Here is a 15,704-nt window from a genome sequence, read left to right on the forward strand (position 1 = left end):
CACACCTGGAGTATTGTGTGCAGTTTTGGTCTCCCTACCTAAAGAAGGATATACTTGCCAAAGAGGGAGTGCAGCGAAGGTTCACGAGGCTGATACCGGGGAAGGCAAGACTGTTGTATGAGGAGAGATTGGTTCAACTAGGCCTGTATTCACTAGAGTTTAGAAGAATGATAGGGGATCTGATTTAAACGTATAAAATACTAACAGGGCTAGACAGACTGGATGCAGCGAGGATGTTTCTTTGGTTGGGGAGCCTAGAACCAGGGACCACGGTCTCAGGATATGGGGCGGGCCATTTAGGACTGAGATGAGGAAAATATTTTTCACTCAGAGAATGGTCAACCTGAGGAATTCTCTACCACAGAAGGCTGTGGAGGTCAGGTCGCTGAGTATATTCAAGAAAGAAATTGATACATTTTTGGATATCAGGGGCATCAAGGGGTATGGAGAGAAAATGGGAATATGGTGTTGAGATAGAGGATCAGCCATGATTGTATTGAATGGCGGAACAGGTTCGGAGGGCCGAATGGCCTACTCCTGCTCCTATTTTCTATGTTTCTATGGGACAAGCTGGCCAAGCAGAGGCAGACACATCTCTGACATTTATGCTGGGGCGCGGGCATCCCAACCTCAGCATTTAATCCAGCCCCATGTAACACTGGCGAGTACAACTGCAGGTGTGATTGAATGTCACAGAATGGTGATGCCCAATTAAGGAGTATGTAACATACATAGAACATTTAATATATTACAGTTGTTCAGCAGCTACTCTACTAGTCTGAGGCATACTACTATAAAGAGTAATGCACTTCCTAAGTGGGTATTATATAAACCGAGTAGTTTTATTCTGCGCAGCATTTATCTTAAAAAGTGAAATAAATTTAGACAAACAGCCAGATGTACATATTGACTATCAGATTGATAATTAATTCAACTTCAAAATCCTGCACCAAGCAGTTTAGAACAATTGCCTGATGTCTTTCGTGCTTTTTCTCAAAACGTATCTGATGCTCACGGCCAGCCATCAGTTTCTATAAACAGACCAAAATCTCCCAGGAACTGAAAACCTGTGTCATTATTTACACTGTGTACAGACTAGTGTGCCAGCTGTAACAATTAAGCCTAATTGCAATAAACAATTTACAGGAGAACACATGGGCTGCCATGTTTTCTCGCAGCCTCCGAAGGCAGAAATTGAAACATATGCATTAAAACTACTTGGGCAGATTTATTTGCAGGTTAAACAATACATAAATCCAAAGAGCACAAGCCTCGTATATACAGACTACATCGTCAGTGCTGGCATTCTATCTGCTGGTACCCTTCAGTGCTGATACTCAGCAGATCATGCATGGGAGGGCATCTTATTTATATGCAGTAGGGTGAGGGCTTACTTCTATATGAACATACGAACGTATGAACAAGGAGCAATAAGATCATGGCTGATATGATAGTAACCTCAAATCTGCATCCTGCCTACCCTCGATAACCTATCACCCTCTTGCTTACCAACAAGCTATCCACCTCTGCCTTAAAAATATTCAAAGACTCTGCTTCCACCGGCTTTTCAGGAAGAGAGTTCCAAAGACTCACGACACTCTTGAGAGAAAAATTTTTGCCTCATCTCCGTTTTAAATGGGCGACCCCTTATTTTTAAACAGTGACCCCTAGTTCTAGATTCTCTCACAAGAGGAAACATCCTCTCCACATCCACCCTGTCAAGTGCCCTCAGGATCTTATTCATTTCAATCAAGTTACCTCTTACTCTTCTAAACTCCAGCAGATACAAGCCTAGTCTGTCCAACCTTTCCTCATAAGACAACCCCCTCATGCCAGTAATTAGTCTGGTAAACTTTCTCTGAACTTCTTCCATAAATAAGGTGACCAATTCTGTACACAATACTCCAGATGTGGTCTCACTAGTGCTCTGTATAACTGAAGCATAACCTTCCTACTTTTGTATTCAATTCCCCTCGCAATAAATGATAACATTCTATTAGCTTCCCTAATTACTTGCTGTACCTGCATACTAGCCTTTTGCGATTCATGCACTAGGACACCCAGATCCCTCTGCATCTCAGAACTCTGCATCTCTCACCATTTAGACAATATGCTTCTCTTTTATTCTTCCTGCCAAAATGGACAATTTCACATTTTCCCAAGTTATGCTCCATTTTCCAGACCTTTGCCCACTCACTTAACCTATCTATATCTTTTTGTAGCCTCCTTATGTCCTCTTCACAACTTTCTTTCCCAGCTATCTTTGTGTCATCAGCAAATTTGGCAACCATCGCTTCATCCAAGCCATTTAAATAAATTGTAAACAGTTGAGGTCACAGCATTGATCTCTGTGGCACACCACTCGTTACATCTTGCCAGCCTGAAAAAGACCCATTTATGCCTACTCAGCTTCCTGTTAGCCAGCCAATCTTCTTAACATCCCAATATGTTACCACCTATACTATGAGCTTTTATTTTCTGCAATAATCTTTGATGTGGCACTTTATCAAATGCCTTCTGTTACAGTCCACCAACGGTTCCCCTTTATCCACAACACATGTTACTTCCTCAAAGAGCTCCAATAAGTTGGTTAAACATGATTTCCCTTTCACAAAACCATGTTGACTCTGCCTGATTACTTTGAACTTATCCAAGTTCCCTGCTATAGCTTCCTTAAGAATAGCTTCCAACATTTTCCCTGTGACAGGTATTAAGCTAGCCTATAGTTTCCTGCTTTCTGTCTCCCTCCCTTTTTGAATAATGGAGTTACATTTGCTATCTTCCAATCTAATGGGACTTTCCCGAATCAAGGGAGTTTCGGAAAATTAAAACCAATGCATCAACTATCTCACTAGCCACATCTTTTAAGACCCTAGGATGAAGTCCATTAGGATCTGGGCACTTGTCAGCCTGCGGCTCCAACAATTTATTCAGTACCACTTTTTTGGTGATTGTAATGTTGTGGAGTTCCTCACTCCCTTCCATTTCCTGATTTATAGCTGCTTTTGGGATGTTCCTTGTATCCTCTATAGTGAAGACTGATGCAAAATACCTGTTCAATTCATCTGCCATTTCCTTGTTTTCCATTATTAATTCCCCACACTCGCTTTCTATAGGACCAACACTCACTCTGTTAACTCGTTTCTTTTTAAAATATATATAGAAACTCTTACTATCTGTTTTTATATTTCTGACTAGCTTTCTCTCGTATTCTAGTTTTTCCTTCCTTATTAATCTTTTAGTCATCCTTTACTGTTCCTTATATTCTGCCCAATCTTCTGGCCTTCCACTATTCTTGCACAATTATATACTTTTTCTTTAATATTATCTTTAACCTTTCTAGTTAACCATGGATGGTGTGTCCGTCCCTTGGACTTTTTGTTACTCGTTGGAATATATCTATTTTGTGTATTCTGAAATATCACCTTAAATGCTTGCCACTTCATCTCTATTGACCTATCCCTTAACCTAATTTTACAATTCACTTTAGCCAGTTTTACTTTCATGCCCTCATAATTGCCCTTATTTGAGTTTAAAAACATAGTCTTGGATCCACTCCTCTCTTCCTCAAACTGAATTTAAAATTCAATCACATTATGGTCGCTGCTACCTAGGGGTGCTTTCACTATGAGATTAATTAATCCCATTTCATTGCATAATACCAGGTCTAGTAAAGCCTACTATCTTGTTGGCTCCAAAACGTGCTGTTCTAAGAAACTATCCTGGAAACATTCTATGAACTCCTCATCTAAACTATGTTTGCCCATCTGACTTTTCCAGTCTATAAGTACATCAAAATCTCCCATGATTATCGCCATGTTTTTCTGACAAGCTCCCACTATTTCTTCCTTTATGCTCCATCCTACCATGTGGTTGCTATTAAGGGGCCTGTACACGACTCCCATTTCTTGCCTTTATTATTTCTCATCTCTATAGGACTTCCCCCCAACCCCCACAGGACTTCCCCCACCCCCCCATTACCCCTCCCAACCCCCAACTACTTACCCCCCCCCCCCCGCCACGGGTCCCCCCCCCACCACCCAGACTATCTCTCTCGGCCCCCCACGGGACTAGACCCTGCCCCCCCAATACAAGCCCGACTACCCTCCCCAGGCCCAACCTGACTGCCCCAAGGCTCGACCCAACTCCTGACTCCCCCCAACCCAAGGCCAGGCCTGATCCCCCCCTCAAAGTCTGACCCGACCCCCCCAAATCCTACTCACTTACCTTATTATATATACACTTACCTTCTCCCTGGCCCTTCAAAGCCATTTAAACTTAGCTGGATCTTTAAACCTACCTGGTTTACGGCAGCTCGTGCTGTTAAAAAAAAGAGGGCGTGGCTTACCTGCAACCGAGCTGCCCTCAGCTGTAGGCCCTGAGAACACGCTGCACTACACAAATCTCACCCGGCCTGAATTGGAAGGTCGGGCAAGATAGGAGCAGCTGGATTTCAAAGTAAGTAACTATGAGCGGAGTGGCAATCAGACTCAATTGCCACTCCACTGGAAGTTACGTCTGTACATTTTCATCACGCTTCTATCACTTACAGCTAATACCTGAAAGGGCATTCAAAATCATGCACCTTACAAAACTAGCAGATGTGTGCATTTTCCTTCAGAACTACACATAGTTCAGTATAGCAATAGAGTAGTTTTTTTTCATTTGACAGTATCTTTTACATAGTGTAGTGTTGTTGAGTTTCAATATGAAACTTTTCTTAAGTAACAAGATTCCTGGTGCAAGGAGATATCTTAGCTTGCAGTATTCTGCCATACCTGCTTTGTCCATTTTCCATCTGCTCTACCTCATCATTTGCAGGATGAACGGACACTCGGGGAATGCGTATGTAGCTCTTGTGTGTATTAATCACAGCCGCCATCTTGATGACTAAAGTTATTTCCAACCCTGGAAAGAAACAAAGCAAATAAAGAGTGAGAGACAGCTCGAAACTCTATTTTTCTTTTACATTGTGGCACACATTATTGTTGCACAATCTATTTAAATGTGTAAATAGAAGGTTCTTCCTTCTTTTTCTCCCCGTAAGGATTGAATTTTTTGTACAATGCATGTGAAGCATTTTCAGAAAAAAAGTAAATAAACTGAGAATAATTCTTAGCCAGAAGTATTGATGTAGAGAATAAACAGCGGCTGGTAATATACTACCAGGGGATAACAATTGAGGACCATGGAAAAAACTTAACCTGCAAAGGTAAAATATTACTGGGTTGAATTTCCACTGGGGGTTCTCAGGATTATATGTAGAAACTCCAGAAAAAAGCATAGGGTGGAATCGCCCCAAATTTTCACTAAGTGTGGTAGCGGGCGGGGAAAAGGATGTTTTACCCGCTGGCTGCAATGGCGGCTTTTCGCTCCGCATTGTCCCAAACCCGTCTCATTAATTATGCATTGCCGGGAAACATCCCCTTTCAATGGTGGGCGGGCTCTCATTTGCCCACCACATCATCACCTCGCCACTTCATCACGCCAGGTGCCATATTTAAAGTGTAGCTGCGCACACCCAGGGCCTCCAATCAAGCCTGAGGGAAACTCAGAAGAGGAATCCGCTGAAACCCTCCCTGAAAACCCGTCACAGCGCTCACCCACATCCTCCACCAGCACAGAGACACACACCTTGGTGGGACCTGGCTTTAGAGTAGCCTTGGGTTCACATCGCACTGTCTGGTCCACAGCAGGTGGAGGCAGTGACTTCCCAGATGTCCAGCACTCGGAGGACTGCTAGAGGCCAGAAATTTGCTGAGTCCGAGTCAGATGATGAGCGTCTGGATTCAGTCATGTCACAGTTGCTGGAGCTGCAAAGGCAAGCTAGGGAACATCAGAATGGGATGTCTGCTGCACTCCTCAGGTTACAAGGCACGATGGAGGAGTCTGTCCATCTTCAGTCTAAGGTGATAGCGCCGGCATTGCAATGCACCGAGGTCAACACAGGCAGGATGGCGGCCGCCATGGAGACCTTGGTCCAGGATGTTACTCCTGCACTGGTGCGCGGGCTGAACTCCATCGTTGATGCCATAGTTGGCCTCCAACAGTGTGTATGCATGAGGGGTGCAGGGCAGCTCGATCGCAATCCAGCTACCCCTTCTCCTCAAGGAGTCAGCCAGGAGCCCTTGGGCACCCATAGGGAGGAGGATCAGCAGGTGTATCCCCCCCCCACCCCCCCAGGGCCATCCATCCAGATGACTCTGGGAGTGTCCAGCCCCTCTTTCTGTCACCATAGAAGCTCCAGCTCCACAGGGGGGTGCCACTGCCACACAGCAGGACCCCGAAATCAGGCTGGGACCCTCCAGGTCTCAGCCCTCCAGAGGATGCCCGCCAAGATCATCACAGACAGGGCACAGCAATCAGCAGGCTGCCTCCACCTCCGCTGTGTATGTCTGTGGAGCACCAAGACATAGCGGCAGGGTTAGGAAAGTTAAGAAAGAAGAATTAGTTGCATATCCTGGGCATGGGTGTTAATCACTTGTACATAATGTTCACTATTGTAAATAAACTCCCAAGAACGTCTCACTGCCTGTGGCTCCTTGTTCTGATGAGCAGTGTTCGTGTCACTCAGATGTGAAACCTTTCTGCACAAGATAAAGGCAGGTGTCTCAGTCCAGGGCCTCTTCCCTGTGCTTTGTGCAGCCTTCAGACCAAAGTGATGGTCCAGCCTCACACTCCCTGGACACATTACTGATGCCTGCACCTCGATGGTGCTTGTCATTGCTGCCAGAATGTTGTGGGCAGGTGTCACAGAGTTCTGTCATTCTCTCCCTGTGCTCTCAGCACCTTTAAGGTGGGGCTGGCCCACATCTCCTCAGCATCTGTGACCGGTGATGCTGTGCTCCTGAAGGGGTCAGGTGCTGAAGGCAGACAAAGGATCAGATGCTTTTAAAGTTTCATGGCTGCGTCTCTATGATATGACACTAATCACAAAGCGCTAGGGAGCTGCCCTCTGCCAAACAGGAGTCAGACATTCTCAGAGGCTCTGTGAAGATCTATGGAGTGTCCTCACTACATGTCATCATCATCCTACAGCAATCAAGTGACTGTTAGGGCCTCCAGTGCATCTCCATGGCAGGAGCCTTATCACAGGGTATGTGCACTGCCATCAGCCAGACTGGATCAAATGTCCATAAATGCAATGTGAGGATCTATGGTGTCTGTTCACTGCATGTCATCATCATCTTCCATGAATCTAGCAGCTATGAAAACCTCCCGAACGCGCCTGCCTTATCTGCCCAGTGCAAGGGCCTCCTCACCATCATCACCGTCGATGACGTCCTCATCAGAGGAAACCTCCAGCTCCTGCATCTCCTCCTCAGCCAGCTCCTCTCCCCGTTGCAGCGCCAGGTTATAAAGGGCGCAGCAGATGACAATGATGCATGATACCCTCTGCAGACTGTATTGCAGGGCTCCACCAGAGTGGTCCAGGTACTGGAGCCTCATTTTCATCATCCTGATTGTTTGCTTCACCAAATTGTGAGTTGCAGCATAAGCTTCATTATACCTTCACTCTGCTGCAGTCCGAGGCCGCCACACATGTGTCATCAGTCATGGCCTTTGCGGGTAGCCCTTGTCCCTGAGGAGCCATCCCTGCAGCCTCTGTGGACCCTGGAAGACGTCAGGGGTCTGTGACTGACTGAAAATGTAGGAGTCGTGGACACTCCCTGGGAACCATGCGCAGACCTGCAGGATATATTGGTGGTGGTCGCACACCAGCTGCACATTCAGTGAATGGTATGCCTTGCAGTTGATGTAGTTGACCACGTGTTGCGATGGAGATGTGAGCACCACGTGAGTGTAGTCGATGGCACCCTACACCTGTGGGAAGCCCGAGATCTGGGCAAAGCCAATCGCTTTTGCATCCTGGCCCTCCTGGTCCCGGGCAAAATGCACAAAGTGGTGTGCCTTCGCAAAGATGGCTTCCATGACCTCATGGATGCGTTTGTGGGTGGAGGCTTGTGATATCCCACAGAGGTCACCTGTGAAGCCCTGGAAGGAGCCACTGGCATAGAAATTGAGCGCCGCGGTCACTTTCACAGCCACTGGCAGTGGATGCCCTCCATATCCCCGTGGCACCAAACCCTGCAGTAGCTGGCAGACGTGACCAACCAGTTCCCTAGACATGCGCAGTCTTTGGCAACACTGGTTCTCGGTCATCTGCAGGAATGAAAGGCGGTGTTTATAGATCCTGGATCTAGCTAGGCGCTGATCAATGACGGCTCACTGTGGCTCTTCAGCAGTGTATGCAGGAGCCCCAGCCACCCCTTCTTCCTGAGGGTGCTGCTCCTCCTTCTGCGCAGCCAGGCCTCTCAACGCTTTCTTCTCCACCGTCTCCATACTCTGTACACCATGAGGCCTACAACTAGTTCACCAGGCTCCATGCGCCTAATGTACTCCTCCTGCAGGATGAAAGAGAGAGACTGGTGGTTAACATGGGTATACTAAGAACCTCTCTTGGTTAAGTCTTAAGTTTGTGGAGTGTGCCATCACGCTGACTGGTGAGGTTCTGGATCATGCCTGTGGCGATGGTGAAGGCAGCAGCAAACATTCTCATGAGAAACCTACAGCACATCACCCCTCTCAACGCAAAGATGAGTGCTCTCTCTCCTCCTTTTGACTCTGCTGCCGTGCACTAATTATCTCTACTCACAGGGAGCTCTGCCAAGCAACTGTCACCCTCAGCCAGCCAGTCCCTCAGCTCCATCCAGGTCCTCACCTCCAGACAAGAGGAAACCCCTCCATTGAACAGCTGGAAACAAGCAGCCTGAAAGACCTGTCACAGCGCTTACCCATACCCTGCACCAGGGCAGAGACACACACCTCGGCGGGACCTACATTTAGAGCAGACTAAGGTTTACAATCTGGTGGTCACTGCATGGACACGTGTCCACAGCAGGAGGAGGCAGGTTCAGCTGAGCTCCCCGGCACTCAGAGGACTCCTGGGGAAGAGGCATCTGTGAGGTCCGAGTCAGATGATGAGCCTCTGGATTCGGCCTTCCAACTCATCCTGGAGAGTCAGTAGAAGGCGGGGGAACATCACACAGAGCTATTGGACACCCTCAACAGAGAGGCACGTGAGTTAGAGGAGTGCGTCCGTCTGCTCTGTGATGAAGTGGTGCCCACATGTGCATGCATAGAGGTCTCCATGGGAAGGATGGCGGACATCATGGAGACCCTGGTCCAGTAGAATGTGGAGGTGTGTGCAGACATGCACTCCATCGCGGTAGCCATGGGTGAGTACCTGCAGTGACAACACAACAGGGAAATGGGGCACCTTGACGTCTCTCAATGTGCACCTTCCCTTCAAGGAGTCAGGCTGGGGCCCTCAGGCACCCAAAGGAAGGAGGAGTGGCATCAGGATATCCCTGAGTCATCCACTAAGGAATCTCAGAGGCGCTGTCTTCTCTCTCCAAGTCCCCTTTGCCTGTGGCCCCCTCAGCCTCGTCCTCTGTCACTACAGAGGGAGCAGCTGGCCCACAGGAGGACAGTCAAAGCAAGCTGGGGCCCCCAAAGCCTTGGCTCTCCCGAGGACCCACACCGAAGGCATCAGAGGCAACAGGGCCAACCATTGCACAGGCTGTCTCCACCCCATCTATGGATGACAGGGCAGCACTTCGAGGTCTAAGGCATTTATAAGTTAAGAAATTCTGATCACAGTTGGTTGCACAGGTGAACACATTTTGTCACTTTACAACCTGAAAATGTATTCACTTTCACTGAATAATGTGTATTGGTGTCTTTCAGCTTCATTAACAGGGTTCGCGAGTCCTCCCAGTGCATTTCCCGCCCCCAACCCACTAACAGTTCAGCTGCACACAGCCGGCCCACAAGTGATTCTGGAGCGAGAATTGTGTGTGTGGCAGAGCCTTTCGGAGCCTCGTGCAAGCACTCTCCCACACACACGTGAATCCTTCTGTATCACACTCAGCTCAATGTCCTGAGTATTTTCAATGCCGCCTGCTAGGGTTCTCTTTCAGTTGTCCATCTCAGCTGAGCTGCATCTCCGCCCACCCACTGATCACACTCCCATGCTGCAACTGTTCTTGCCCACCACAAATTTTGTTTCACTTTCAGTTTAGCAAGCATGGTGCGTCTAACAATTTTCTTCAGGCCTCCCATCCTTTCCCCTCCCCCAGACACCTATTTCCTTTCCCCTATCACTGTTGACCCCCCCTGCCATCACCTTCCACCCCCCACCGTGACCTAGCAGCCACAACCCTTTTCTTTCAGGCATGTCCAGGTGAATGTGCACATTCCAGAAAATCCCACTCCCATCCCCATTAATCTCCCCAGCCACCTCCTTCCCACTCCAGTGTCCATGTCAGCCTCTGAGTCCCCACCAGCCACCCTCACCGTCCCTTCTACTGATCCCGTCGCACCTTCGCCCTCCCACCCTCCCGCCTCACTCTGCCCTCTGTCTTTCTCACCATTCCCTCCTACCATGCTCACCCTCAGTTTGCTCCCCAGGAGGCAGTCATCAACTCAAGAGAGCCCTCTCTTGCACATTCACCTGGATATCCCCCCTCTGGACTCCTTCCCCTCTTGGAACTCAACTAAATAGAGCAGGGGAGGGATCTGGAGAGGGGATAAGTAGGCTTACAAAGCAAAAGGATATGGCAGCATTGCAGGGTGGCTACTTAGATAATGATATCCAGAGTGTGACAGGAAGGGACAGAGTGTACAAACATAAAAAAAACAGCAGCAAATAGGGTCAAAAGGGGAAAAAATGGTAAAAAGGCAAAATGAATGGCCCTTTACTTAAATGCACGTAGTACTTAGAACAAAATAAATGAATTAACGGCACAAATAGAGATTAATGGGTATGATCTTATAACCATTACAGAGACATGGTTACAAGGAGATCAAAGCTGGGAACTAAATATTCAGGGGTATGTGACTTTTCGAAAGGTCAGGCAGGAAGGAAAGTGTGGTGAGGTAGCTTTGTTAGTACGAGATGAAATAAGTATGATAGCAAGAAATGATTTTGCATTGGAATATGTGGAATCCATACGGGTAGAGGTAAGAAATAACAAGAGGAAGAAGACACTGGTGGGAGTAGTCTATAGGCTCCCCAACAGTAGCTATGCTGTTGGACAGACAAATAATCAGGAAATAATGAGGGCATGTAAAAAAGGCAGTACATTAATCATGGGTGACTTTAATCTCCATGTAGAATGGGAAAATCAAATTGGCAGAGGTAGCCACAAGCAAGAATTCATAGAGTATTCAGGACAGTTTCCTAGAACAATATGTTGTGGATCCAACCATGGATCAGGCTATTTTGGATCTGGTTATGTAAAATGAGGCAGGTTTAATAAATGATCTCAGAGTAAAAGATCCTCTAGGAAACAGTGACCGTAAAATGGTGGAATTTAGCATTCAGTTTGAGAGTGAGAAACTGGGGTCGGAAACATCTGTGCTAAACTTAAATCAGGATAATTACAAAGGAATGAGGGCAGAGTTGGCTGGAGTGGACTGGGAAAGGAGTTTAACAGAAAAGACGGTTAATGAACAATGGCAAACGTTTAAGAAAATAGTTCAGGACACAACAAAGATATATCCCAGTGAGGAAGAAGGATTGTAGGAAGGGGATAAACCAACCATAGTTAACCAAGGAAGTTAAGGATAGTATCAAATTGAAAGAAAAAACATACAATGTAGAAAAGATTAGTGCTAAGTCAGAGGATTGGGAAAATTTTAAAAACCAACAGAAGATGACCAAAATAATAATAAAGAGGGAGAAAATAAACTTAGATGGTAAACTAGCAAGGGATATAAAAAGAGCTTCTTTAAATATATAAAAAGGAAGAGAGAGACCAAAGTCAATATAGGCCCCTTAGATAATGAGGCTGGGGAAATAATAATGGGGAACCAGGAAATGGCAGAGGAGTTGAATAAATACTTTGCATCAGTCTTCACGGTAGAAGACACTAATAGCATACCAAAAATACTAAATAATCATGGGGAAAAGTGGGGGAGGAAATAAATACAATATCTATCACTAGAGAAAAAGTACTAAAGAAACTAATGGAGCTAAAGACCTGGACCTGATGGGTTGCATCCGAGGATATTAAAGCAAATAGCTGCAGTGAAAGTGGAGGCACTGGTAGTAATCTTCCAAGAGTCCATAGATTCTGGAAAAGCCTCAGAGGATTGGAAAACTGCCAATGTAACACCCTTATTTGAAAAGGAAGGGAGACAAAAAACAGGTAACGATAGGCCAGTTAGCTTAACATCTGTCATTGGGAAAATGTTAGAGTCTATTATAAAGGATGTAATAGCAGAGCATTTAGAAATGCATAATCTAATCCAGCAGAGTCAACCAGGCTTCATGAAGGAGAAATCATGCCTGACAAATTTATTAGAGTTCTTTGAGGAGGTAACAAGCAGGATAGATAAAGGGGAACCAGTAGATGTAATATATTTGGATTTCCAAAAGGCGTTCGATAAGGTACCACACATAAAATTACTCAATAAGACATGAGCCCATGGTGTTAGGGATAGTATATTAGCATGGATAGAGGACTGGCTAGCTAATAGAAGACAGAGAGTTGGGACATGGGGGAATGCATTTTCAGAATGGCAACCTGTAACTAGTGGAGTGCCACAGGGATCAGTGCTGGGGTTACAATTATTTACAATATATATTACTGACTTGGATGAGGAAAATGAATGTACCATCGCCAATTTTGCAGATGACACAGAAAGAGGGTGGGAAGGCAAGTGGTGAGGATGAGACAAAGAGTCCACATGGGGATATAGACAGGTAAAGTAAGTGGGCAAAAATTTGGCAGATGGAACATAATGTGGGAAAGTGTGAGGTAATGCACTTTGGCAGGAAGAATAGAGGAGCTGAATATTATTTAAATGGAGAAAGACTGAAAAATCTGCAGCACAGAGGAATTTGGGGGTACTCGTGCATGAATGCCAAAAAGCTAGCAAACAAGTTCAGCAGGAATAGGTAAGGCAAATGGAATGTGGCCTTTATTTCAAAGGGAATGGAGTATAAAAATAAGGAAGTCTTGCTAAAACTATACAAGGCACTAATTAGACTACACTTAGGATACTGTGAACAGTTTTGGTCCCTTTATCTAAGGTAAGATACTGGTATTGGAGGCAGTCCAGAGAAGGTTCACTAGGTTGATCCTGGGAATGGAAGGATTTTTTTATGAGGAGAGGTCGAGTTAGTTGGGCCTGTACTCATTGGAGTTTAGAAGAATGAGAGGCGACCTTATTGAAACATACAAAATGCTTAAGGGGCTTGACAGGGTAGATTCTGAGAGGCTGTTTCCCCTTCTGGGACAGTCTAGGTAGGACCAGAGGGCATAATCTCAGAGTAAGGGTACTCTTAAAACAGAGATGAGGAGGAATTTCTTCTCTCAAAGGGTGGTTAATTGGTGGAATTCTTTGCCGCAGAGGGCTGTAGAGTTTGGGTCGTTAAGTATATTCAAGGCTGAGATAGACAGATTTTTAATCAGTAAGGGAATCAAGGGTTATGGGGAAAAGGCAGGAAAGTGGAGTTGAGGATTATCAGATCAGCCATGATCTCATTAAATGGCGGAGCAGACTCGATGGGCCATATGGCCTCCTTCTGCTCCTACCTCTTATGGTCTTATGGTCTTCCCCTCTTGGAAGTCCTTCCCCTCTTGGAATTCCTTCCTCTCTTTGGAACTCCTCCCTCCCCCTGGACCCATTCCTCTCCCGGACTCATTACTCCCATCCAACTACCCTCCCCTTGGAACTCCTCCCATTCATGGACTCCCTCCCCCCAACCGGACTCCCCACCCCCGCTTCATCCTGCCCCTTCCTCCACCCTTATTTCTTCTGCCACCCTTACACCTTCCCCTCTCCAGACTCCTTCCTCCCACTTGACTCCTTCCCCTCTTCAAACTACTTCCTTCCACCGCACTTCTTCTTCCCCTCGACTCCTTCTCCTCTCTGGTCTCCTTCCCCCTCCCTGGACTCCTTCCCCCTCCCCGGACTCCTTCCCCTCTCTGGACTCCTTCCTACCCCTGGAGTCCTTCCTCCCTCTGGACTCCATCCCCTCCCTGGACTCCGTCCACTCCCTGGACTCCTTCCCCTCCTCAAAACTCCTTCCCTTACACATTCCTCCCATTTACAACTACCTCCACAGTTGCCGTCTTCTCCCCCATTAACCCCTCCTCCCCATACTCCCTACCCCCAACCTCACTCCGCCGACATCTTCATTCCCCGCTCCCAACCTCACCCCCCGACACCTTTGTCTCCCCCCTCTCAACCTCATCCCCCCAACACATGTTCCTCTCCCAGTCGAACATAGACTTTCCTCTCCAATCCCTCAGTACATCTTTCTCTCTCAAACACAGCTGAACCTTCCTCTCCATCCCCTCGACTATCATCTGTTGTGAGCAGACCCTCAACAGTGACTTTCCACCTTCCGTGAGCTGCTTCGCGGCGGAGCCATATCCATGAGACTCCACCCAGCATGTGATGGACGTTCTGTCGGGCTGCAGCATCTGCTGCTCCTCGGATGTCCGCGATGTGAGCAAGGCCCTGATGGTAAGCTTCGACTTCTGCACATCACACGTGTCAAGACGTGTTCTGAACTGACGTGTTTTCCCGCCGATGTGGGCGGATGATCCAGCATTGGGGGATGATTCCAGCGAGCTGGGCTTATAAGGATATGCGAAGGTATTACAATGAGGTTCTCGACGCCCGACAGCAGGAAACGTGGTCCGCCATTAAAGGGCAGAGCGGATGATTGCAAACTGGTTTCATGACGTTGTGAAACTGATTTTTGGCCTTCTTGCCACATTGTCCACTCACACTGCCAAAGACGCGTGACACCAGTGGGCATGGAAAATTCCACCCATAAATAGTGTTTAAACCATTTTTCTGTTGTTTCCAAGCCTCTCTGCCAAAGTTACAGCAAACGAGTAACAGAAGCCGCATGAAAAATCACCCTCTTTGATTAGCAAACATAAACTTTAACAGGGTGCTATGACTTTACAATTACACATAAATTCCTTTTTTATAGAACCAATGCCTACTTGATGCATCCACAACACAGGGCTACATCAATGCTAACTAGCAGAAGCATCGTGCAACAGACAGAGCCAACAAATCGGACAACTGACGGATCAGATCAAAGTTCTACAGTCCTGTCACATCCAGTCTTGAATGTTGGTGGACAATTAAACAATTAACCGAAGGAGGAGGCTCCATGGACATCCCCATCCTCAATAATGGCAAAGCCCAGCGTATGAGTTCTAATGACAAAGCTACAGCATTTGCAACCATCTTCAGCCAGAAATGCCAAATGGGTGAAACATCTTGCATCATGAAACAGCTGAAGGCCTGAATGAAGCAAAGGCTATGAGACCAGATAATGTCTGATTTGTGCACCAGAATATCACTCCTAGCCAAGTTGTTCCAGTACAGCTACAACACTGGCATCTACCCGATAATGTGGACATTTGCCAGGTATGTCCTGTCCACAAAAATCAGGGCAAATCCAATCCGGCAAATTACCATTTTATCAGTCTATTCTCAATCGTCAGCAAACTGGCGGAAGGTGTCATCGACAGTGCTATCAGATGATACTTGGTCACAAAGAACCTGCTCACCAATGCACAGTTTGGGTTCTGACAGAACTACTCAGCTCTAGACCTCAGTGTAGCCCTGGTCCAAACATGGACAAAAGAGCTGAATTCCAGAGC

The 15,704-nt window shown here is 46.7% G+C and overlaps 1 protein-coding gene across 1 annotated transcript in view; it reads right to left on the reverse strand.

Annotated features, from left to right (window-relative positions):
* Positions 1-15,704, reverse strand: part of LOC144683929 (cyclic nucleotide-gated channel rod photoreceptor subunit alpha-like) — an 88,420-nt gene that overhangs the window by 24,260 nt on the left and 48,456 nt on the right. Inside the window, exon 2 of the mRNA XM_078547518.1 lies at positions 4,779-4,908. Coding sequence (XP_078403644.1) covers positions 4,779-4,882 — 104 coding nt within the window. The 5' untranslated portion in view covers positions 4,883-4,908. The remainder of the gene's footprint in view (positions 1-4,778; positions 4,909-15,704) is intronic.

This window comes from Cetorhinus maximus, chromosome 1 (genome assembly GCF_964194155.1).
Source record: "Cetorhinus maximus chromosome 1, sCetMax3.hap1.1, whole genome shotgun sequence".
Taxonomy (NCBI): domain Eukaryota; kingdom Metazoa; phylum Chordata; class Chondrichthyes; order Lamniformes; family Cetorhinidae; genus Cetorhinus; species Cetorhinus maximus.